The sequence below is a fragment of the Pholcus phalangioides genome, unplaced genomic scaffold (genome assembly GCF_987345545.1).
Source record: "Pholcus phalangioides strain wild (caught in Gottingen) unplaced genomic scaffold, Ppha-v1.0 ptg000007l_1, whole genome shotgun sequence".
Classification (NCBI taxonomy): Eukaryota; Metazoa; Arthropoda; class Arachnida; order Araneae; family Pholcidae; genus Pholcus; species Pholcus phalangioides.
Window position 1 is genome coordinate 55,087,586 of NW_028301600.1, and position 23,817 is coordinate 55,111,402.

General features: G+C 33.8%; 1 protein-coding gene across 1 annotated transcript in view; it reads right to left on the bottom strand.

The window, feature by feature from the left end:
* dsd (attractin-like protein dsd) overlaps nt 1–23,817 on the bottom strand; it is an 83,420-nt gene that overhangs the window by 41,708 nt on the left and 17,895 nt on the right. Inside the window, exons 7-14 of the mRNA XM_089233559.1 lie at nt 23,550–23,802; nt 21,356–21,536; nt 16,346–16,500; nt 6,648–6,735; nt 1,539–1,603; nt 938–1,084; nt 668–786; nt 414–552 (exon numbers count right to left, since the gene is read on the bottom strand). Coding sequence (XP_089089685.1) covers nt 414–552; nt 668–786; nt 938–1,084; nt 1,539–1,603; nt 6,648–6,735; nt 16,346–16,500; nt 21,356–21,536; nt 23,550–23,802 — 1,147 coding nt within the window. The remainder of the gene's footprint in view (nt 1–413; nt 553–667; nt 787–937; nt 1,085–1,538; nt 1,604–6,647; nt 6,736–16,345; nt 16,501–21,355; nt 21,537–23,549; nt 23,803–23,817) is intronic.

The window sequence follows — 23,817 nt, forward strand, 5'->3', positions numbered from 1 at the left end:
AGTATTGCAGTCTGTAGAAGCTTGTTTATAGAGAAGTTAATTTATGGCCATGTTGTAATTTTCTTTACCAATGCAAATCAACTCAAATTGCTAACTATGTTGGTAAGAAATAATACTTTCGGCAATGCTGTGCTCAGATAATCTGCTTTTGGTCAATGAATTTTTCTGGTCATTTTTTTGTTGTGAGAAATGTTTGAATGTTTACTTGTACCCATGTTATTCTATGGAAGTTATTTTCTTAAAATGTTTTGTAACTTGTTTCAATAGGGATTCACATTTCAGGTAAAACTAAGGTGGCAAAATAAGATATCCAACCAGCTGATTAAAAAAAGGAAAAATTTGCACATTCATGCTTCTGGCACATGGGGGATGATATGTATTTAAAAATCCATATATGATTTCATATCACTCACTTGATTCACGAACAAATGTATAACATTTCTCATCTGTTTGCCATCCACAATGATACTCAGTGTGACAAGCATGACAATTATGTAGTTTATCACAGTTGCTACTTTCAGCCACTTCACATTTTTCTAGAATATTAATTTCCTAGAGAAATAAAACATTTGAATAAAAAGCATTAATTTTCTGAAATGCACTCAAAATTGTATGCAAAACGAACTGAAAAAATTTCTTTCACATAAATACAAAAGTAAGCACATACCTTCACACTTTTGCCACATCTTCCATGGGAACATGATGTGCCACACCACACACACCCATATGTATTTTCCAGACAGCTAGGACATGATGTTAACCTGTTACATAACGATGTAACATTTGCTGCAAGAGAAAGTAAGCCAATTCAATTTCTGAACATTTTAAAAGAAATTTTCATATTTTCTCATTATCAAGTCAAATTTATTTTAGTCACATAATATTTTCAGCATTATTGTAATGCACAAAACAATTAGTTAAAAAAAGAAGCACTTACCACTTCTTCTCGAGCATGTGTGGTAAGATGCTACTTTAGATGTAACAAATAATGGTTGACAAATTTTCCTTTCAAAATTCCATACACATTTCACACCGGGAGCAGCCTTTTCACATGCTGCATTATGTGTATTTTTTTCACACTTTCCTAAGAAAGAAAAATACAATTTGCACATTTGAATCAATTCATTTCATTTTAAATTTTTGATGCATACGACTCCATTTAAGAACAATAAAATTGAAGTTAGTTCTTGAACTGGATAGACGTAGTTAATAGCCAATGAAGAAAATGTTTTTTATTGCCTATTACTACTTATAATTGGTATTCAGCAATAGGTTATATTACCTGTCATTACTTTTATCAAGTAAAACTGAGCCAAGCAAAAGCTTTCCAACTAGAGACTACTATTGTAACATGAGGCCAGCTTAGGTATAACAAATGTCACAGCTTCTTAAAATGCAAGTTTCTTCCCAATTGAAATTGATTGATATATGTGATGTTTTCAAACATAAGGACACTGATCATTTTTCAAAAAGTATGGTACAGAGACATAAGCCTATTATTATACAGTATCAGTATAGGTATAATAGTAAATATATACCTGGAGTAAGTTTCTGAACATCATTCAGCATCTTCCCATTAAATCCACCAAAAACATACATTGATCTAAAGGGAGAAAAAAAATATCTATTCCATCACTTCAACAATATTCATCAAGGACTAAATTAAATAAATGAAAAATAATAATATATGTCCTATAACGTGCTCAGTAAATAAATACTATTTCAGTATGAAAAAATTAACAAAAAGTCTTGATGAAGAGCAAGCGGTTTCATTTTCATAGTGAAGGAGAATTTCTGTTCTCCCTGTCTGTTGATGTCTCTTAGAACCTAGGATAAACACTGATGAATGTCAACTGATGTGCACATCGATTAACTTTCTTTCAATGAAAAAAAGAATAAATGGCTACTTTCACCAAAAAAAGGAACCAACATTTGGTGCCCAAGTTCTCTGAAGTAGGAGTCTTCAACCTGTGGCCCACCAATACATTTTAATCTATTGACGAAATATTATTTAAAAATAGGATAAAATGAAGGGTTTCAGCAAAAAAAAAATCACCCAGCTTCACATAGACTTATAACAAGGGGATAGCAGGGTTGGTAAAAAAGCCGGTTTTTTTAAAAAAAAACCTGGTTTTTTGGTTTAAACCAGGTTTTTTTGGTTTAAACCGGTTTTTTGTTTTAAATAGTATTAACATTAAAAACAATGAAATTCCTGAAAAATCATTCAAACTTCTAATAATTAACTAAAATAAAATGGTTATTAATGTAATTAACACTATTCCCATACTAATTAATCAATAAATATTTCTTAAATTTTAACAAAACCAACTTTTGCAATTTAATTATTTTTTGCTTAACTCAATGGATTACTGTGTGTTTGAAAATTCTTTCAATGTTATTATTAATCATATAGTATATAAAGGTTTTTCTCCAGTTACTTTCAGTATGCTTAATTAGGAAGCTATTTTGCAAAAAGTAATAAAAATTAGGTTTATATAATGTATTTAATGAAGCATAAATAATGCAGATTAATTAGCAATGATTTACGATATACAGGGTGATTATAACTAAGGTTCTGATTTCAAAACACTGTAAAAAAAGAACGATTGTCAAAATGACTTGAAAATTGACATGAATATTCCTGAAAAAATTCAATTTTATTTGGTAAAGGGGAAAAAATACTTAAAAATGTAAAATTAATGACATCATCCAACATGTGGGAAATTTGCTCGCAGAATGGAAATGATAGCCAGTCATGGCAAAATGATACCTTAATTATAGCATTCCACGATATCAAAATACATGGAAACATCACAAAAAACGAAGTAATTGAACAAATAACTACAACTTACTTAAGAAATGTTAAATATGTTGTCCAACCTGAGGTTGACAACAACAGAATTGTTGTTCAACAACAGAATCGGAGTATGCCATGGTCATGATGTGGAGGTGTTGGAAATTCAGCTTTATTAAACCAAACGCGCCTCCATGTTAATATTCCTGAGGAACTTCTAACATATAGGGGATGTGCTGGAGATTGCAATTCACCAAATTTTGCAATCTGACCACTGTTTATGACATTTTGAGGTACCCCTCACAGCCAGAAGTTAAAAGGGTTAAGGGGTGCATCCTGTCAAAATGGGTTTTCAGCAAAATGATGTGGTTGCACAAAATAGATTATACTGCTGGCCAAGTACAGCATCATCTACCTGCACATTTTGCACTACTTGCATTTTTTTTCCTTTTGCGAAAAAAAAGCTTCAGGAATATTCATGCAAATTTTCAAGTCATTCTGACCAGTAGTTCTTATTGAATAGTTATGGAATCAAAACTTCAAATTATAATCACCCTGTATATAGCTGATTATTTTTCATAAATCTGTTATTATTACTCAGTAGAACCCTGATTAACTGGGCTTAACAGTGTGAAAGTATAAAAAAAACTACTATTGAATATTAAGACTGGGAGATATACAGTAGGAGATGTGCTACTTCTTATGGGAAAGAAAATGAAAATGTATGTGAGGTAATGTAACTACTAGTACACTGGTCTTTGTCCTTTAAGGACAGTTGGTGTCGTTATTGGATTATAGGACCACCTGCCCCTAGCATGATGGTGTCACTACTGTTGCTGCTTCTTTGTGAAGGGAAAAAGAAACCCTGTGAGATAATACACCACTACATTTAGATGTGTGATGCAATCCTTATTCATGAATTTGCTAAAGATAGAGCATCAGAATGCAGCCAAAGGGTGGAAAATGTAAGAATGAGAAATTTTGGCTTTTGTATATAACTTTAAATAACTAAGATACTTCATATGAAAAATATATATATATTCTGGCCACTTTTATGAGACTTTTTGAAAAAAACCACTTATAAAAGCTTATGTCATTTAAAGATATACCATCAGAATGTACCCCAAAGATATAAAATGTGGTAAAAATGAAACATTTTGGCTAATAATGAACCAATATGATATTTTTCAAGGAAAAAAATTATATTTAGGCAACTTTTATTTGATATTTTTAAAAAAACAAAACTTGTTTTTTTAAAAAAACCACTTGGTTAAAACCAAGGTTTAAACCAAACAACCCTGAAGGATAGGCTGATCAGCATACAGTATTTAGCTTTTTAATAACACCTTAAATGCAAAAGAAACCACACCATACTTCTTAATCATAAATAACTTCGCATACATCCTATCTTCCTTGAGTGGGAGGAAGCAGAAACGAATGGAATTTCCATGGCATCACATTTCTTGGGTGCATGGTTGGACAAAGAGCAGGTGGACATATGCTTGAATGGTTGGAAGAAGGATTTGTACAATTGGTACAGTCTGACTGATCAGCATTTGGAGGATACTTTATGAAGCAACAACACAAATTTTACCTGACATTTAGTCAAGCAAAAACAATGTCAAGTTTCTCATTAAGACAAAAATTACATCCACCTGTATTCGTAATGTATGTCATAGCCAAAGACTTTTTTTTATATTTTTGTTAAGGAATTAATTTAACATATACATGTATGAACAAAAATTTCCATTTTCATTTTGTTTCATACAATATGAAAAATACATAAAATAATCGGTGTGACCCCAATTCAGCTTAATTTTCAAAAATGAAAAAGCTACATAATGGAATCATAAAATATGTCGTACACATCACATTTTAATTTGTTGTACCTGAGCGTACATAGGATCAATCTTTGGCGGGAGCACATCAGTATGCTTATAAACAATTCCTACATTCCTAGCTACATTATAGAAATTTAGTGCATTGTGCTTGGCTGAAATGAGTGATGAACCATTACGTCACTCAGTGAAAACTTTATTGGTGACGTTTAACAATAGATATAATTAATTGTGCTTGCATTCGACATCCCTAGTTGGAAATATGGTTAGAGCATGGGACACACGTACTGAAGGTTTGTGTTTGATTCCCACTCAAACTTGTCTGAGATTTTTCCCCCCATAATTCCATCTTTGTTGTTTATTGATTCACTAAAAAATGCTTTCATTTTTTTTCTGATTTAATCAAATGCAGTTCAGGTGCATCAAGATGACAATAATGGCAACTTGTGAAGCTGAACTTCAAAATTCAGTTTCGCCAAAAACTCCACCCCTCGTGAAGTTTTTTATCATTCTTGCTCCTAGTAACCAATCACCAGCGTGCTAATGCCTCTTGTGTTACTAAGAATGTAGGGACTGTAATTACACCACCGGGATCAATCGGAGGAACAAGGAATGTCTGAGATAAATTTAGATTTACCAACTTTCAAAAGCATTTTCAAGTAACAAAAAAAGTATTTTTTGACACTATAATTTGAAATTTTATTTATTAAATCATTTAAAATTAATGTTTGTTAAAATTAACTGAATTAAATATTTAAATGTTTAAAAATATTTTGAAATATATTTAGTTTTCGATCGTCTTTGGGGGAAGAACCTCTTCCTTCCATTACGCCATTAATGAGTGGCCTGCGGAATGTGAAAAATTGTTTATGTGGCCCTCGAGAGTAACACATTGAAGACCCCTACTCTAAAGTGATCTGTTATCATTCACCTTCCAAGTTTATTTTGTCTTACTGAATTTTACCAAACCATCCAAAAGCACTTGTTCTTGATGGACAATAATTTGGGGATGCTACAATGCTCAAGACACACTATGGTTCGAAGAAACTACTTCCGAAATCCCACATCATCAAAATGCTAAAAAATTTTAGTGTCAATGCTCTATCACAACACAGAAAAGCACAGATAAACTTGGTAATAGACAAATGAAGCATCGCTTGATAGAAAGGAACATATAAGTATGATACTTACTCACTTAAGCTTGACGGACAAAATTTTTAATGTTGCTTTCACTGAAGTTTGTTTTCCAAAATTTTCAGAGTCAATTTGCCCATGCCCGACTGTAAATCGAGTGGTTTTCATATTAAAAATGGCGAAGTAGTAATTTGGAAAGCTGAATGTTTCTATCAATTATCCCCTAGGTGCAGATGCCCAAGTGTGACTTGGGAAGCTTGAAATTTATATATATATAATACATATATATACTACTGTTCAAACACAATCTAAATTTATGCAAAAACTTGCATAGACGTGTCACTAAACTAGATGGTATTCCAATAAGGTTAGCCAAGATAAATTATGTTTGGATCCTAAAAAATTTAGCTTGAGCTTAAATTCCACCCCCCCCCCCTCCTTCTCCCATTTAGATGCCATTTTGTGAGAGAACTGCATACATTTAAACAAAAACTAACATTTTTGGGGCTCTCTCTAAATTTTTTGATATAATTCTTTACCATTCTTCACAATGATAATTATCATTAATTATAATTATTTTAGCTATCTTATAATTAATATTAATGAAACATCATTTAATAAATAATCATTTTCAAGTCAAACCTGAAGTTTTTAGTGAATTAAGTTTTTAAAAAAATAGGTTTTTTTTTTGTTCCTCTACAAAAATAGTTCACTACAAAAGCTATCCAATGATACCAAAGAAGTCCTCGTCAATTTGTTGATTTATTATTAATTTTTTAAATGTGTAAAAGGACATCTTGTCCCTCCTGTATATATCGTACAAATTCACATATATATTATATAAAAATATATACGTATTTCTATAAGATATATTTACATACCCATTATACACCACTGCTGAGTGACCAAACCTAGCAATGTTTTGGTTGTGGATTGAAGGAAAATTCATTGTGTGCCAAGTATCACAGGCTACAAGAAAATAAATTTAATTATTAACAAAAATTTTTTTTAATTGACTTTAAAAAAAATCATAATACATTTGTAAAGTTTCAAAAAGGTACAGCAAATGCAGTTTATTCGAATCACAGATAATGTTCTCATTTTGCAAACTACGAACTGGATGTATATTATAACATACGAAAAACTTTGTTTATAGTTATCAAGATATCAATTTATATTTTTTTCTGTCCATTTTTTTTACATTTTGAAGCTGTAGTTGTACCAGACTTTTTACCTCCTTCTAACTTATCGCTATCAGCCTGCAGACTATGTAAGCACCCCTACGTTGTTGACAAAAATTTCTGTACCATCTGTTTAGGGTGGTCTCATCAGGTCATAGTATAGCTGCATGTAGTTCCATGTACCTGTAGTGCTGCACTGACAATGGTTGATCATTTTAGTTGTTTTTATAGCACAGCAGTTATTTTCTGAGCACCAGCAAAAATTAGACCAGGACTCCAGTTCATTTTCCATTCCAAATTTTAGGGTCCACTGGGGGGTTTTTTTTTCGTGTTTTGCGTTGAGAGGTTGGTATACTGACACATCGGGGACGGGGATATCCTACAGCAGCAATCTTTCTCTGTGGTCATGTTGTCACTGTTTCTGTTGCACCTTAGCATCAGGAAATATTCTAACAAGGAAGAATCAGGTATTGAACTTGCGACACCTCTATGCATCCTATGATACATTGGGCGAGTATCTTATCAACACGGGCATCCCCATGCTCCTATTCAGAATTAGGGGTTTCAAAATTTCTGACATTTTGAAGCCATCAGGAATAGGAAATCATGTTTCCAGAGAATTCTCAGGAATTCCCAAAATTCCTCAGTTACAGAGCCACTCACTTATTACCAAAAGTGTCCAGCTTTGGGTATCATCCTGTACTAATCTATATTTGTCAACGATTGCTTAAAAAAACTTTGTGTTGTATATCAGGACCAGGGTTGGGTTTTTGACATCAAAAACTGGTTTTTTTGACATGACAAGCATCAAAAACATGTTTGAAATGTCAAAAACCATCAAAAATCTAAATGAATGCTTTTTGATAATGTTTCGAACACAATAGGTATATAACATGATTAAAAACTAACTTTTTGTATATTATGTTTTATTCTAAAACACTAATTTATTACAATAATTAAAACAAAATATTAATTATAATTTGCAAGTTTGAATTTTTCAACATTCAGTCTAGAACATATAAAATATAGTTTTGTGGTTCATTTTATCTAAGCTATCTGATTACCTGTGTTCAATTTGCCAAGTGGAATAGAGCTGCTTATTCAAAATATGTATGATAGGGACATCACAGAGTTAGGTTTTAGACTTCAGAAACTATAAATCAGTATTGAAACAGTAAAAAACTTATTGGTCAATGTTGTCAAATAGGTTTTTAACCTGATAGATATGCTAAATAAAAAAACGCCTACTTTTATGTAGATTAAAAGGTTTTATATTTGGAATTGTAATTACTGAAGATCTATTTTGATATTTTAAGTTTTCTGACCTGCCCAAAATTTTATTCCATGTAAAAATTCTCACACAGAATCTGTTAATAGACTAATTAAATTCATTTATTTTCATCTAAAAATTTCTTAGAGCTCAGGGTGTATAAATTCACAGAGTTTTAAAGAGTATTTTCAACCAAAGCAGAGCTGACAGGACTTGATACCCAAAGAATTTGTTTTGCACATTTAAAATCAAATGCAGCTTGAATTGAAAAACCATTGCATTATAAATGCTAGTAAATATACCATATCATAGTGCAGAAGTAAGAATAACTAAGTTTGACTAAGGATAAGTTACAGGAGTTTCTTAAGCTTCATGTACAAGCTAGCATTGCCAAATTAAATGGCATTTTAGTTCTACAATTTAGTATTTTGATCGCTAGATATATTTCAATGTTATGCACAATAAGAGTATCTCAGTGATTATCTAGATAATTTAATAATAACAGAAATCAACATTACATATATGATGTAATAAACTTTTTTAAACACTTATCAGTTGTAAAAAGAGTATAGCAGATGGATTATATCAATGCACATATACAAGCAGTTGAAGAAATTTTGGAAGGTTAAGAATCATCTTGAATCAGAGAATGTCAAATCTTTTTATAGTTTTCTCTTGAGTGTTTATGTTTTGCTTTATTCAAGTTGTATATTTTATAAGAAAAAAAACCATATATATTTTGTCCAAAATAATTCTGTAGAGAGTAGAAAATTATTTTAGAATCATATTAAATATTTATTCTTTGTATAACATAGTCACTTTAAACTTGACATGCAATTAACGTGTGCATTTCCAATGAGAATTTTTATATTGAAAAGCAATATTTGAGGTTTTTGATATGCCGGTAAAACCTGTCAACCCTGATCAGGACTATATACCCTGGATGTGTATATACTCTTTTTTTCCTCCACAAACTTTCATTTTTGACTTCTCTACTCCTACAACTGTTAAACAGCCTTTTATTGTGATCAAAAAAGAAATTAATCAAAAGATCACAACAGGCCCCAGTCATAATCTGCTATGTGCTTTTTACGAGAGCAAGAGACCCAGCGTTTCTTTTCAGATCTTATCTCTTGCGTTCATGTGTCATGCGTTTTTGCCAGTCATAAAAATTTGTCTCAAGAAAGAGCAAAGAGATTTGTGTTTATTTTATGTCAAAATACACTTTAAAAAAATTGAATTAATTAATTAATTTGGGCCTACTTCTTTGCTAAGACCATTTGAGTTCGGTACACATGTATACCTCAGGTCTTAACTTGAAAAAAATCATTAAGACTATTTAAAACAGTTAAAAATGAACATACACATGTGTACCTCCTGACAAAAAGAGGATATAGGATTTATAGTTGGCAGGTTGGCTGATATAGGGTTTGAAACTGGTAACCTCCCCCTTCTTTTTTCTTTCCTCTATTGTTTCCCAAGCAATACTAGTGAAGGTTAATTAAATTTGCAACAAATATTTCTCATTAATTTTTTGAAAATTTTTGTATTCCATTAAATTTTTATATACAAGAAAAACAGTAGGCCTATATATGGTTATGCATACCTGAGGTATTTCTGTGCTTAAAAAGATGTTGCCTAAAATCTGGCAGCAAAACACTGTGCTTAAGATACATATTGCTTCAAAATATTTTAAACTATTGAATGCCAGTTGTGTATGTGTGCACCGGAGTGGTGCAGTGGTAAAATGCTTGTCTCTTCCACTATGAAGGTTACAGCCAAGGTTCATGGGTTCTAATCCGGGCACAGAATGTCAGAAACGAGTTCTTTACCTACCGAGCCTGAGGCGACCACTGATAGATGGCGCCTTCATTTCCCACTCAACTCCACTGGTTGAAAATTGCTGTATGGCAATATATGACCGGAGTTGGTGTGCGGTAAAAAAGTTGTGTATGTGTGGGCTGACCATATCTCCTTGATAAAAATACTGTAAAATTGCCAATCACAACCAAAAATGATGCCAAAGGTAAGCAAAGTTTCCAATTATTGCTAAAATCACCAAAGGCAGAAAACGAAAAACCTTTGTATAGAAGTAGATTTAAATTAATTCTATGGGGAAAAAAGAACATTAATATGACAAATATGTGAGATGGACTTGGTTGAGGGGGTGCAGAGAAGAGCTGAGCTATGCATGCTCTTATCTGCACGCAAGGCTTGAGGAAGAACGCAAGTGTCGATATGATCGAAGTGTTCAAAGTTAGGATAGGGTGGACTATGTGTTATTAATACACCATCAATCAACTGGTTTGACAAGGGGGACACTAGTATAGTTTAGTAAGGGGCAATTCCAGGTTGTGGTGTCACAGGGAGTTTTTCTTTAATAGGGTAGTCAATAAATGGAATAGCTTACCTCTGGGGGTCATGAATTTTAACACAATTGACACATTTAAAAAGGAATATGATAAACATAATTGGAAAAATTGAGAAGCTATTCATACTTAGATAAACACCTATAATATTTTTTATGGGCAGTATTATTATACTGTAATATATTAATTTTTTTTTGGTGATAACTGCTTTTATATTGGGTATTTTGCGGTTATATTTGACATCCATATTTTTTTATAGGCAAATTTTTTTGGCCACTTCGTTGGGCATTTGCCTGTTGTGGTCCTTGAATTATATTCCATGGTAAGTATTACTGTGTCACAACAGTGATTTTCCCATTTCCCTACAACAATTTTTCTCACAATTTCTGGAATGGTAAATCAAAAAAAAGAACCGGGGGTGGGGGGGGGGGCTATTCCTCGTGGAACCTTCCATATAGTTGACTTGAGTCAAATGAAAAGTTATAAAAAAAAAGTCCTTTCAGTTCTTGGTCAGTTTCTTTCAGTTGATCAAATTTACAATTCTTTCGAATGACTGGTATCTATGGTATATATTTATATGTACATATTGTAATAATATAGTGCAATTCACAGTAAATAGTTTTATTTTAACTCCTCAAAATGAGCAAATTAAAAAAAAGACAAGGTATAGCTTGCAAGAAATAGAGTTATATTTTAAAACAGCATCATGATGAGAAAAAAGTCAGTGAAATACACTGATATGATTAAATATTTAGCAACCTGTTTTCTGTGAAATAGAGCTGTCCTATTTTTTCTTTACACAAGACTGAGCATATGGTCATTTATTTGCATGAAGTTTTTTTACAGATATGAAAACTCTTAAGTCCCAATGTGATCACATTAACCCATTTGTGCAGTATTTTTTTCGAAAAAATTTTCAACACATACGTTTTCTTGTTAAACTGGACTTTTTTCGTTAAGCTGTACTCAAATGGGTACAAATGACTAATGTGGTCATCATCCCTTTTGGGTGGGTCATAAAAAGAGGTGTTTTCATCTTTGAAGAGGTATAACCATATGACTTTTTCAAAAATAGGATATCTTTTGGCTGATATTTTACATTACATTCTTAGAGAGTATATTAGCACATTTTTCAAAAATATTTTTTGAGTGTAACAGTTTTTTTCCTGCAACTTTTTAGACCTCGCTTTTATGACCACTTTACCCCATGGGGTGGGGTAAAGTGAGTAGTGCATGGGGTAAAATGGTCATATCAAATAATAATGAAATTTTAAGAAAATAATCAGTGGGCATTGAAATTTTATTTAACACATTTATCAAACAATCATTTTCTACTATTAAATTTATAACTTTTAATGTACTCTATGGTTATAAATCTTGGCTTCATTAGGATCTTCAAATACAACTGATCTCTTATTTCATCTATGTCCTTATTTTCTGGAAAGGTATAAAAATTCATTATTTAGGCTTTTTCAAGATATTCAACAGATAATAAATCCTTATTAATCACTTGTCTGATAATTTGCATTATTGGTTTTTGTTCTCTTCATAATAAACCAGCACCCCACACACACAGCCTTCTGACATCTTTCATAAAGTTTGAATAGCTATAGATTTGCGTCAGATCTTCAAGAAATTTTTTCTTTGACTATGGGAGTTTAATGTAATTTTCGCATATTTATTTTGTGGCAGTCAAAGTTCAACTATTTCCTTCATTAAGGTTTCTCCTATTCTATCCTGGACATGTTTTCATTTTGCCCTTAAGTTCTGTATTACCCTTTCGTTTACAGCTGAGATTAACGAGGGCAAGGTAGTCAGTAGGCCTATATGGCTCGCTTCAAGTCTCTCATCAGACACAACACTGATATTAGCTAATTTTGACACTTTCTAAGTTCAAGTCAGCCACTCATGAAGTTGATTCTGTATCTTTACTTCTCTTGGTTGTGAATTGTGAAAGTTCAACATCTACAAAAGGGGTGGGGGGTTGTTCACATTCAACAAGAGATTTCAAGCCTTCAATACTAGTCTCCTTTGCATGGTAACCGTGATTTTCTTCTAGAATCCTTTTGTCTTGACTTGTTAATGATCCATCTTCCTTAAGTCATATGGAATCTTTAACACATGTTGTTGTAGCTCACATGATACTCTAATGCTCTTTCCAACAGCTAACAATACTAATGGAAGGATGTCAGAGTACTGTTGTATATTCTTTTCACATATAGGTTCAAACACCTACTTTCCAAGCACACGTTTGCTCTGGAAAAGAAAAAAATTGAACTACATTAAGTAAAAAGTAAATTAAGTAAAAAAAATCATACAATTTCAATTATATGTTAGACAAAATAGCTCCTAGCAACTAAGTGTTAGTTAAGCCTAATGCTATGACCACTTTACCCCACATTGTTTAAATTACTATAAAATATGAAATATAATGATTACAACTTACCAGTGCATGGAATAGTGTTCTTGAGATACTTCTGGAGTGCCCTGTACAGCCAATCTATAAAAAGTTTTAGCAACTAAAATGGTAGAGAGAAGTTATTCAGGCACTCAAAAAATGGAACTCGAGCTTCAACAACAAAAAAAAATGTTCATTTCCACTAAAATGTTGCTTGGCATTATATTTTAGGTGAAAAACTTTGCTACTAGCAAGTGAAAGTTGAAACAAAAATTTGGTAGTAATATCAATTGAAATTCTGAAGTAATGCCATTTTATGTTCAGTATGACCATTTTACCCCACCTGACCACTTTACCCCACTTGACCCCTTACCCCTACTGATGGTACCACCAACTTTTAACCCCTATAACATCCCTTACATACATTGTTGAATGTTGGTATTTTGAAGTATAAAAGCGATATAACTACTTTACAATTACCAGATGATAGCACAAGTGTGGGACTATTCGTTTTTCAAATGTGTTGATTACAACTTACATATTAAAAATTTTAAATCGTGATACATCGTCAATCTTACATCACGATATAATGATATATCAATATGCAGACCTTCCACTCAAAAAATTTGAAAGAGTAGGACAGGGGTACCCCCTAAGATAACATAATTATTGCCTTATGAAAAAAAACATTTCAGGAAATGAAAATGAATTTCATTTTCATTTTCATATCACAATTTCAGTATCCTATAAAATTGACTCGATCTAAAGCAAAATGACAGAAATGACTTGGTAACAAAAACAGCTTTTGGCAAAACAGTGTACAAGGAACCACAGATAATTCTTTTCTGTCCTTTCTCACAATATATATTATATTCTTTTTTGGAGTCTTCCACAGTCCAGTCTGTCAACTCTCTTTGACAATGCACAGCAAATTATGAAGACCTGTCAGTTCTTTAAGAATGACATTGACACGAAATGAGTTTTTGAACCGTTAAACTGAGCAAAAGAAAAATTAATAAACCACATGGCAGACACACAGCCCCACCCCCAAACAATTTGAAAAAATGATACCTTTGCTTTGGCAAAATCATTAATTGCAATCTACTACATTTGTATTATTTAGCTATGTTTCGATGTGTGGGATTCCCTTTTCATTTAAAAAAGTTTCACAAATTTTGTTGACAAGATTTGGTAAAAAGAAGGAAAAGTATAATAAAATCTAGATAACATAATAAAACCTAATAATCCAATGATGGATTAATGTCATTTTGTGGGTCGGGTTGGTTGGTTGCAAGACTGAACAAACTGGGGTAATATTTTTTATTTTATTTTTTTTCTGGAGGGCAGTTGCCCCCACATCCTGGAGCAGGGCCCCATGCCAGCGTTTTCAAAGGCTCCTCTATAATTAATTTATAACATGAAAAACAAAAAATGATGGCAATTACGGGCTCCAGAGCTGAAGCCTTGTCAGCTCCCCCTTATGGGGGGCCATGGTCACCCCCCTTTAATTCATCAATGCTGAGGCTGTAGCGGGTCTTCCTGAGGCAGACTTTTTTTCTTGGGGCCTCACTTGAAAAGGTTATTATGCAAAATACGTGCACATTTTTGTGGGGTCCTCATTAACAGGGCTCTGGGGCAGTGCCTCGGTTGCCCCAGCCTAGTTAGGGGCCTGATCTAGGATGTGGAAGCCATGCAACAATGTGGGGCTGAGTTATGAAGAAAATTATTAACTCATAACTTTCTAAAATTAAGTTATACCTGATAAACATGAAAAATAGAAAGGATTATTCTCTAATCCCCCGTAACGGAAAATTTCTAATAGTTCTGTTTTTGTAGATTTTCTGAGCATAACTACTTCTCATTGATTTTACATTGCATGCATGAGTTAAGGAGAAAATTTTTAAAAAATCAATTATTAATTGAATCAATAATCAAAATTAAATTTCAGAAAAATAAAAAATTAATATCTTGATAGTAAGTGATGTCTGTGGCATCTGCTGAAAAAAAAGATACAAACAGCGATTTTACATAATGTGAGATGTTCATGTGAAGAATCAGGTGTTACATTGTTTTTCAATAGAGTAGCTGGAAAATAGGTCATCTGCTAGATAGCTCCACCGACCATGTGAAGCTATCTATCTATGAATATAGATCCTTCTTTCCTCCTAGTTTGCTGACAGAAAGCAAAGTGGGCATTCACGCAAGTGTGCTCACTAGCAAAATCGGTTCTACCATGCCTGCTGATGTCTATATCAGATAACAAAAATTGTGCACGTGCGTTAGCTAAATCGGATTGGAACTCAATGTAAGGATATCGGTTTTCCCTGATACATCACTCACGCACGTAAGCTAAATCGGCATCGTGATATTAGACATTGGAATTGAGGATATATCGCCGTGATCAAAATCATTAAATCAATACATCGCCCACTCCTAGTGTTGATTAATAAAATTTGATTAGATGTTTCGCCCCATAAAAGTGTTTAGTGTATTTTGTGTAAGGCAGTAAAACACTGCTTTTATAAAATGCTTCCTAACAAATGTATAAAACAAATTATGGCTTCATTGGGGGGAGAATTAAATAAATATTCCTTACTATGTATTATTCAGAATATTTGAATTGGTATTTTTGCTAGTAAGCGTACAGTTCTAAAAAAACTTTCAAGCACTAGGCTAATTAATTTGTCGTGTACAAATTTTTTTTTTTAATTATCTTTTGTTTTTAAGTCTTATTTAGAATTAAAATGGCCTATCAAAATTTTTTCATAGAAATTATTTCATGTTTCATAATTTCATATTTGTGGTACTGAAAGGGTTAAGCTATATGCACTGTATTATCAATAAAATTTTATCAAGAGAAAAAATTCATTGGAATAAGTTTAACTTATTTATTTTTGAAGATTAGTTAATTTTGACTCAAAACTACACATCCAGTTAAAATAATGCATAGGAAGATAATTTATTATTTGTCATTTGTCAAAACAGGTTATAATAAGGTGATTTGAATGTTGGGGTAAAAAAGTTTATTGAAAAAATTAATATTTTAATGTCATCTAATACATCATACATTATTTTCTCTTTTCTCTAAAAAATTCTGCAAACTTAAAAAGTTTACAAACTTGATTTTAAATTTATAAAAATATATTTCATAAACTAAACTAAGTTTCAGAAGTGCTTTGAAGACATTAATCTTCTCAGCTGTATTTATGAGATATCTCACCTTTTATTTTATCAAGATCTAGGACAGACCAAAATGGTCCCTAAGCACATTGTGTTTAAACTTATGTTCTATTGTCTTTATTTTTTGATGATGTGATTGTGTTTTGTTTTGCAAAGAAAAAGAACTTCTCCAATAACTTACCTATATCATAAGCTTGAAAATCTGCAGAAAAACATTGACCTCCATTAATATAAGACGTGCCATTGTGTGTATTGCCTCCAAAAACTAACATCAGTCCATTCAAAATAACACTGCTATGCAAATAACGATGGGAAAGACTAGGTGTGAGTAAAACCCTAAATAATAAAAAGAGATAAAACTTTGATACAATCATATTGAAATTTCAAACTTCCAAAAAATAAATTTGTTCATTCAAAAACATTTATACACACACACACACACATTCTTTATGTTAAAAATTCAGTTCTGGAATAATTCAACACCTTTAATGAACTTGCATATAATGAACACAACAAAGTTGAGAATGATATGACAAAAATAATTGGAGTGGCAAATAAGTTAAAAGAATATTTATAGTCCTATTCATCATATGATTTATAAGGTACAAAAACTACCATCATCCTGGTTTTTTTATACACTCATGTCCATAAATTGAGGATAATGCCAGCTCCGGCAAGTAAAGGTTCAGAAATAAAACAAACGTTACTTATTTATAAAGGCCATTTATTAAACAAAAGATAAAGAACAAAAACGATGGTGTATGTATGATACCATTCATAAAAACTATGATTTTTGCTCCCTGGAGCAATTGTAAAAAATATATCCTTTACAAAAACTTACTATTACATGGTTGGTATGAATTTAATACATTGTATGTCTCCCATGCGATGAAATACAGTCCGTACAACGCCTAGGCACGCTGAGTATCAAATTATCGATCTGATCTTGGGGATGATCATTCCACTCAGCAAGCAATGCTCTCCGAAGTTCCGGTACACATGTAGGAGGTGGTTGACGGGCTGCAACTCGTCGGCCAAGTATGTCCCACACATGCTCTATCGGATTCAAGTCAGGTGAGAATGCTGGCCATTCCATACGGGTTATATCCTCAGATTCAAGGCATTCGTTTACTATGTTTGCTCTGTGAGGACTGGTGTTGTCATCCATAAACACAAATTCTGCGCCCATGGCACCCATAAACAAACGTACATGTTGTTCCAGAATGATGTCCCGATAAATTTGGGCTTTCATGGTTCCGGTTTGAACATGCAGATCTGTTCTGTAACCCAGTATAATTCTACCCCAAAGGAGCAATGCCGCACCACCGTAACCGTGTCGTTCAATGATGTTGTCTTGGTGGTAACGGGTACCTGGCGTTCTCCATATGAAAGTCCGACGTGAATCAGACTGCAAGCTAAACCTGGACTCGTTGGAAAACATCACACAAGCCCACTGTGATGATGTCCACATTGCATGTTCTCTACTCCAGGCTAATCGCTGCCGACAGTGAGTTGCCGTGAGCGGAACACATTTGACAGGCCTGCGAGCATATAGACCAATATCTCCCAAACGTCTGTACACGGTTTGCCTTGAAACTGTGGTACCCGTGGCTGCAGATAGCTGACGAGACAGGTCGGATGCTGTGCTCTGTCTGCTTCTTTTGGCAGTTACTGCCAAATACCGGTCTTCATTCGGCATTGTAACTCAGGGGCGACCTGTACTGTAACGTCTACTGACATTTCCGTTATCTTGGAATCGTTGCCAAAGCCTAGAGATGACACTTTGGGCAATTCCAAGTTCCTCGGATACTTCCATCTGAGTACGCCCACATTCCAGGCGGCCGATAATTCTACCATGTAAAAAATCATCCACATGCGTCCTCTGTGTCATAACTATTCGCTTATGGCACTGAGCGCCTTACAGAACTCTTGTGAACAATTTCACTTCTTTGCCACCATTCCTTATATACCCCGTCTTACACTCTCGTCATTGTGACGTACTATTGGCATCATCTGGTGGCTTCCTGAAATTTGCATATCATTCTTGCAGATGTGTGCGATAATTCTACAGGTGAAATTTTTACTTTAGATTTTGATTTCCGTGTGATTCTGAATTATCCTTAATTTATGGACATGAGTGTAAATTATCAATTAAAGTAAGCTGCATTGAAAAAATGGGACATTTTTATAAAAGGAAAAAGTCTGGAAGAGCAGAATAACAATAAGTCCTATATACTGGTTATGTCAGCTAGCCACTCAAAGCATCAAACATGCAGTAAATCTTATTTTCCTGCATTTGGTATAACTGAAAAACATTGCCTTGATGTGGTGAGGTCAAGTTCTAACAATTCCCTAGGGAAACATCATAAAAATAGAAGCAACAGCAACAAAAAATATATAGTTATATTCTCGGCTTGACAAACCCTAAGTCGCCAGGGTGAGTAAAAAATATGCAATGCCACCTTCTTTTTTTTCAATGTATGATAACTTAATTGAAGTTTGAAGACAGCACAAAATTATTGGAATCATGTCAGCAATATGTCTGCAAGCATGGAAAGGGATTCTTCAGTCCCGGGGAAAAACCAATAAATAGATTAATAAATTTTTTCTTAATTTGTCCAGCCCTGATTATGTCTGAGATAGCTGTGTTTCCATCAAATTTATAGGCCAGGTTCATTAAGATTATTCTCTATGGGAATAAGCCAGGACCATCTATTATTGACATTAAAGTAAAGGTGTCATTACCACCGAGTTTGATGGTATAGTGAAATTTTTCAACTGATTTTCAATCAATTGGTTTTTTTTTTTTTTTCACATGAATACATAAAACAACATAATAAAACAAACAAAAGAGAAAAAAAGCATTAAGGAGTTACACTAGGTGCCCCAAGGAAATATCCCCCCCAGGAGGCCACAATATGCACATTTCTTTTGACGTCATTCTTTAAATGAAGTGTGCTTGATGTATAAGATATCAATCTTTTTCATTCAGTTTAAATTCTGCACAATCTTATCTGTGGTAAAACTAATGTATTGCCCCAATTTTTTCCAGGAGTTTGGGGTTTGCTAAACCAGTTTCCAACCTGCATGTAATCCAAGAGAGTAAAAAATATTCCTTAAAATACTCCAACTTGTAAGTAAATATTTGACAAACGAGCATGAAACAAGGAATAAATAAATTTTTCGGCACACAATACTTTGGATGCAATGAATAAGTCTGAGCTAACAGGTTTGTTGGACTGTGCTTCATAAGAAAAACTACTTTTATTCTGCAATACATAAATTACCATGCTAATTACTTTTAAATGAATCTCTAAACTAATATTTTGAAGTACAGAACAAATTAATAGAATTTCTGTTTTATATAGAAAAGTTTCATTCAAGATTATGAACTTTCTCCAATACAGGTAACTTTCAGAAACAAATTAAACTTGCAAATAAAAATACCATAATAGTTTTATCTTATCATATTGATTTGAAAAATAATGTTATGTGAATAGAGTATTTACATATATTTAGACAGTGTATTTCATTTATATGTTTCCCAGAATGATTTATTAGAAGCGCTGAATTTTAAATTACCAAGTTAAAGAGGATTATCTAGCAGATTTTTAAAAAAAAAGAAATGAAAACCATCCCTGACTGAAGAGAATCAAGTTCTTAAAAAAATGAAAAATTATTTGATTTTTACAGGGTTTCTGTCATGCTGTTCAACCTTGTCATTTGCCAGCATGCCACAAATACAGTATGTTTAGACCAGCTATTATTTTCAGCTTTTCCTTCTTGTTCATTTCATTGTCAAAATTTTACATCTGCAAAGTATTCATTAAAAAATATATAGTCACCCCTCTGTATTCACTGAGGTTACGTTGCAGGAATAATTGTGAAGATGGAAATCTTTTTTTAGGCATGTTAATATCTGCCTCATATGATAGAAGTAGAGGGGCATCCAGTGATTCTCCGTGAAATTTTCTGAAAGATCATTATTATGTCTTTCAGCCATTACTTCATTTTTAGTAGGTGTGTTAGAGTATGATGACAAGGCTTCTCTTCTACCTGTTTTTTCTACATGTGAAGAATGTACCATAGACGGTCTATGTCGTGGAAATAATGAATTGCCAATTTTAAATTACGAAGCCCTAGTGCTATGCTGCTTGTAATGAAGTTGTCTTCCACCTCTTGATCATCTTTCATGTGTGAGGGTATTGCTTCAGTTTTAGGAGTAGTCAGCTTGATAAATTTCTCCTTTGTCAATAACTGAATTACTGTTAATTAATTCTGGGATTTCTTTGATGTCCACACCACTGCATCCTTCTCCATCCACCTGCTTTGCTAACAAGACAAAGACACTCATAATCTCTTTGGTTGGCTCCGTAGAAATGCAAGTATCCTCTGACACATGTTGATGGAAAAAGCTCCTCCAACACGAGTTGAACTTCCCCATCTTTATATGTTCCACAATTCTAACAGTGGCACTAATGACATCGGTGAAATTTATCAATAAGTTTTTTATTTTAAATTTCTTGCACTTGCATGTTCTTTGATCACCAGCACAATCATCATTGAGAAATTCATATTACAGCAAGCTATATATGTCCCCATAACCCCGATCAAGCAGTTGAATGCTAGATGTTGATTTAGAACAGATATAGGTTTCAGTGTCATGGTGTTTATGGGCCAGTACCAAAGTAACTTAGGATCGCATACCTGTACTGTCAAAGTACCCTAACTTCTAAACCAGAGTTCTTCAACCTTTTTCTAGTTGCAAGCACTGCCTTTACCTATCACCAAAAGAACAGAAATCGTGAAAAAAACCAACATAGCAAGTTTACAAAGTACAGAAGACTGGATATGATGAGGTGTTTTTTAGAAAGAACAATCACAGATTTCTGAAGGGAATCAAACCACCGTCCCCTCACACTCCGGGCGTGATCGCTTGACCACTATGGAACAGATGCATGGTACTTTTTTTTTCTTACAGCTTATGTACACTGATAATACGCTGTCTTTTAGAAACATTTTCAGAAGCACAACAGAAACATTACGGAGGGGAGTTTTTAAAACATCTAGTGGACAAGAGCAATTCAAATTTTGTTCCGATATAAGAAATAGCACTGTAATAGTGTTTTCTAAAAAGGGGAAAAAGACTGAAACTTTATAAATTTATGAAAGCAGAATGATTTATAGCTACCATGTATACTCCCATGAATTATATGCATAAAGAAAATCTACAACAGCTGCTTCAGCACCATATGAATGATAGCCTCCATAAACATAAATTCTCTGAGTTCCCTTATCATACACACTAGTATGTCCATATCCACCTTTCACTATAGCTCCTTTTGTGGAAACAAGTTCCCAGCGATCAGAAGCTGTAAAAAAAATATTTACATGTACATAAAACATATAAACATAATAAAAACATTTGTAGCATGTAGCCATCTGTTACAATTAAAAAATGTTTTTGTGAATTATACACTGGTGAAATAAATTAAGAGAATTTGCATATTTTATCGAATTTCATGAAAAGAACTGAACTGAATGTAAAACCACTGCTTCTAGACAAAAATGCAAATTTTGTACGTCAAATATGTAAGCGTACACGTGTGTGTAGGCGGAGCCAGTAGAGAAACAGGCTTTATAAGCGCGCATAAGTTAAGACGCATTTCGTTCGCTTGCACACCTTGGCAAATTTTTTTGTGTTATTTTGCAGCAATCGCTTAATTTCAAATTGTAACAGTAAAAATGAGTAACCACCAACGTTTAGATGATGGAATGAGGTGGCGAATTGTGGGGAGGCTAGAAGCAAGCCAATCTCAAGTCCAGATTTTTAGAGAGTTCAATTTAACGCCCAGCATCGTAACTTATGGAAACAGTTCCAGGATACCGGATCCATCGAGAGAAAGCCTGGGCAAGGTCGTCCAAGAGCCACTACGGCCAGAGAAGATCGCCATTTGTCGATTATAGCAAGGCGTAACAGGAGTGCTACAGCTTCTCAGCTCTCTCGCAACTTGTATGCAGCCACAGGAACCCGTGTATCAAGGGTGACTGTTTCCAAAAGACTTCATGAAAGAGGGTTGTTTGCAAGAAGAGCTGCTGTTTGCGTCCCGCTCACTTCTACGGACAGGAGAATCCGTTTATCATGGTGTAGAGAGAATAGAGATTGGAGTATGGATCAATGGGCGACTGTTCTCTTCACTGATGAGTCCCGGTTCAGCCTAAGCACTGATTCTCGCCGTACTTTCATATGGTGAGAACCAGGGACCCGCTACCTACCCTCCAATGTCCGCGAAATCGACCATTATGCCGGAGGAGGTTTAATGGTCTGGGCAGGCATCATGTTGGATGGCCGCACACCTCTCCATGTCTTTGAAAGAGGCACTGTGACTGGTGTGAAGTATAGCGATGAGGTCTTGGAGCCCTATGTTCACCTTTTCAGGGGTGCAGTTGGCCCTGAGTTCATTTTAATGGACGATAATGCGAGGCCACATAGAGCTCTTCTGCTCGACGATTTTCTAGAGAGTGAGGATATTCACCGGATGGATTGGCCAGCCAGATCTCCAGACCTTAACCCTATAGGGGATGTCTGGGACACTCTGGGGAGGGCAATTGCAACTCGCAACCCCCCTCCGGGAACCACCCAGGGAATGAAAACAGCGTTGCTGAACGAGTGGGACCAATTGCCACAGGAAATGATAAACTGCCTTATTTCAAGTATGAAATCACGCTGCGAGACCTGTATATCTGTAAGAGGGGACCATACCCCCTATTAACCCATTTTTTTGTTTATTAAGCAACCGCTGTTTCATACCTTCCAACTCCAACGAGTGTTACGCACGATCATGCGTGCGTATTAGACAATTATTGAATGGTTATTTGTTTTGTATTGTATCAATGTATGTACATATCAAATTTCATTAAAATCGGTACAGTAGTTCTTGAGATAATCGACCAAGTCTGCAAATTCTCTTAATTTCTTACACCAGTGTATTTAAAAATATTTATTTTTATTCTAATCTCTCTATTAGAAGCAAAAAAAAAGATGCATATTATCTGCAATAGTATCTGCACTAAGAAATTTGGATGTTTTTGACATACAATTTACAGATTATAAGCAGGAAATTACAGTATCAAGGCAATGTGATACAATGCAAACATAAAAAAAAAAATATTTTTCGTATTTAATGACTAATTTTTGAATTTTTTGTCACCTTATAATTGCTAGTAGTAGCTAGATATAGCTCTTATGCTCTATGATATATCTCATAGTATGCTTCCCAAAATCGGACATTTGATTTTAAATGGCATTAACGCTATTGCAATTGTGTCACCTTCAACATAACGCAATATAATTTTAACTTTAAAACAGATGATTATAAACTTACAGAAATTATACTGCTGAACTGTGTTCAAATAGCCATAAACTGGATTATGACCAAATATTATTATCATAGAGTTGCCAACTACAGTTGCTGTATGCCCCATAGTTGTCAAAGGACTACATGGTTCCGAGTGGCAGTTTTGATCTACAGACTGCTTTGATAAGGAATGCCAAGAGTGTTTTGATGGGTTGAATACCCACAGCTCATTGAGGACTGTGCCATTATATAGCATGCCACCATACATGTACAAGTTTCCCTGAAATGTAAACAT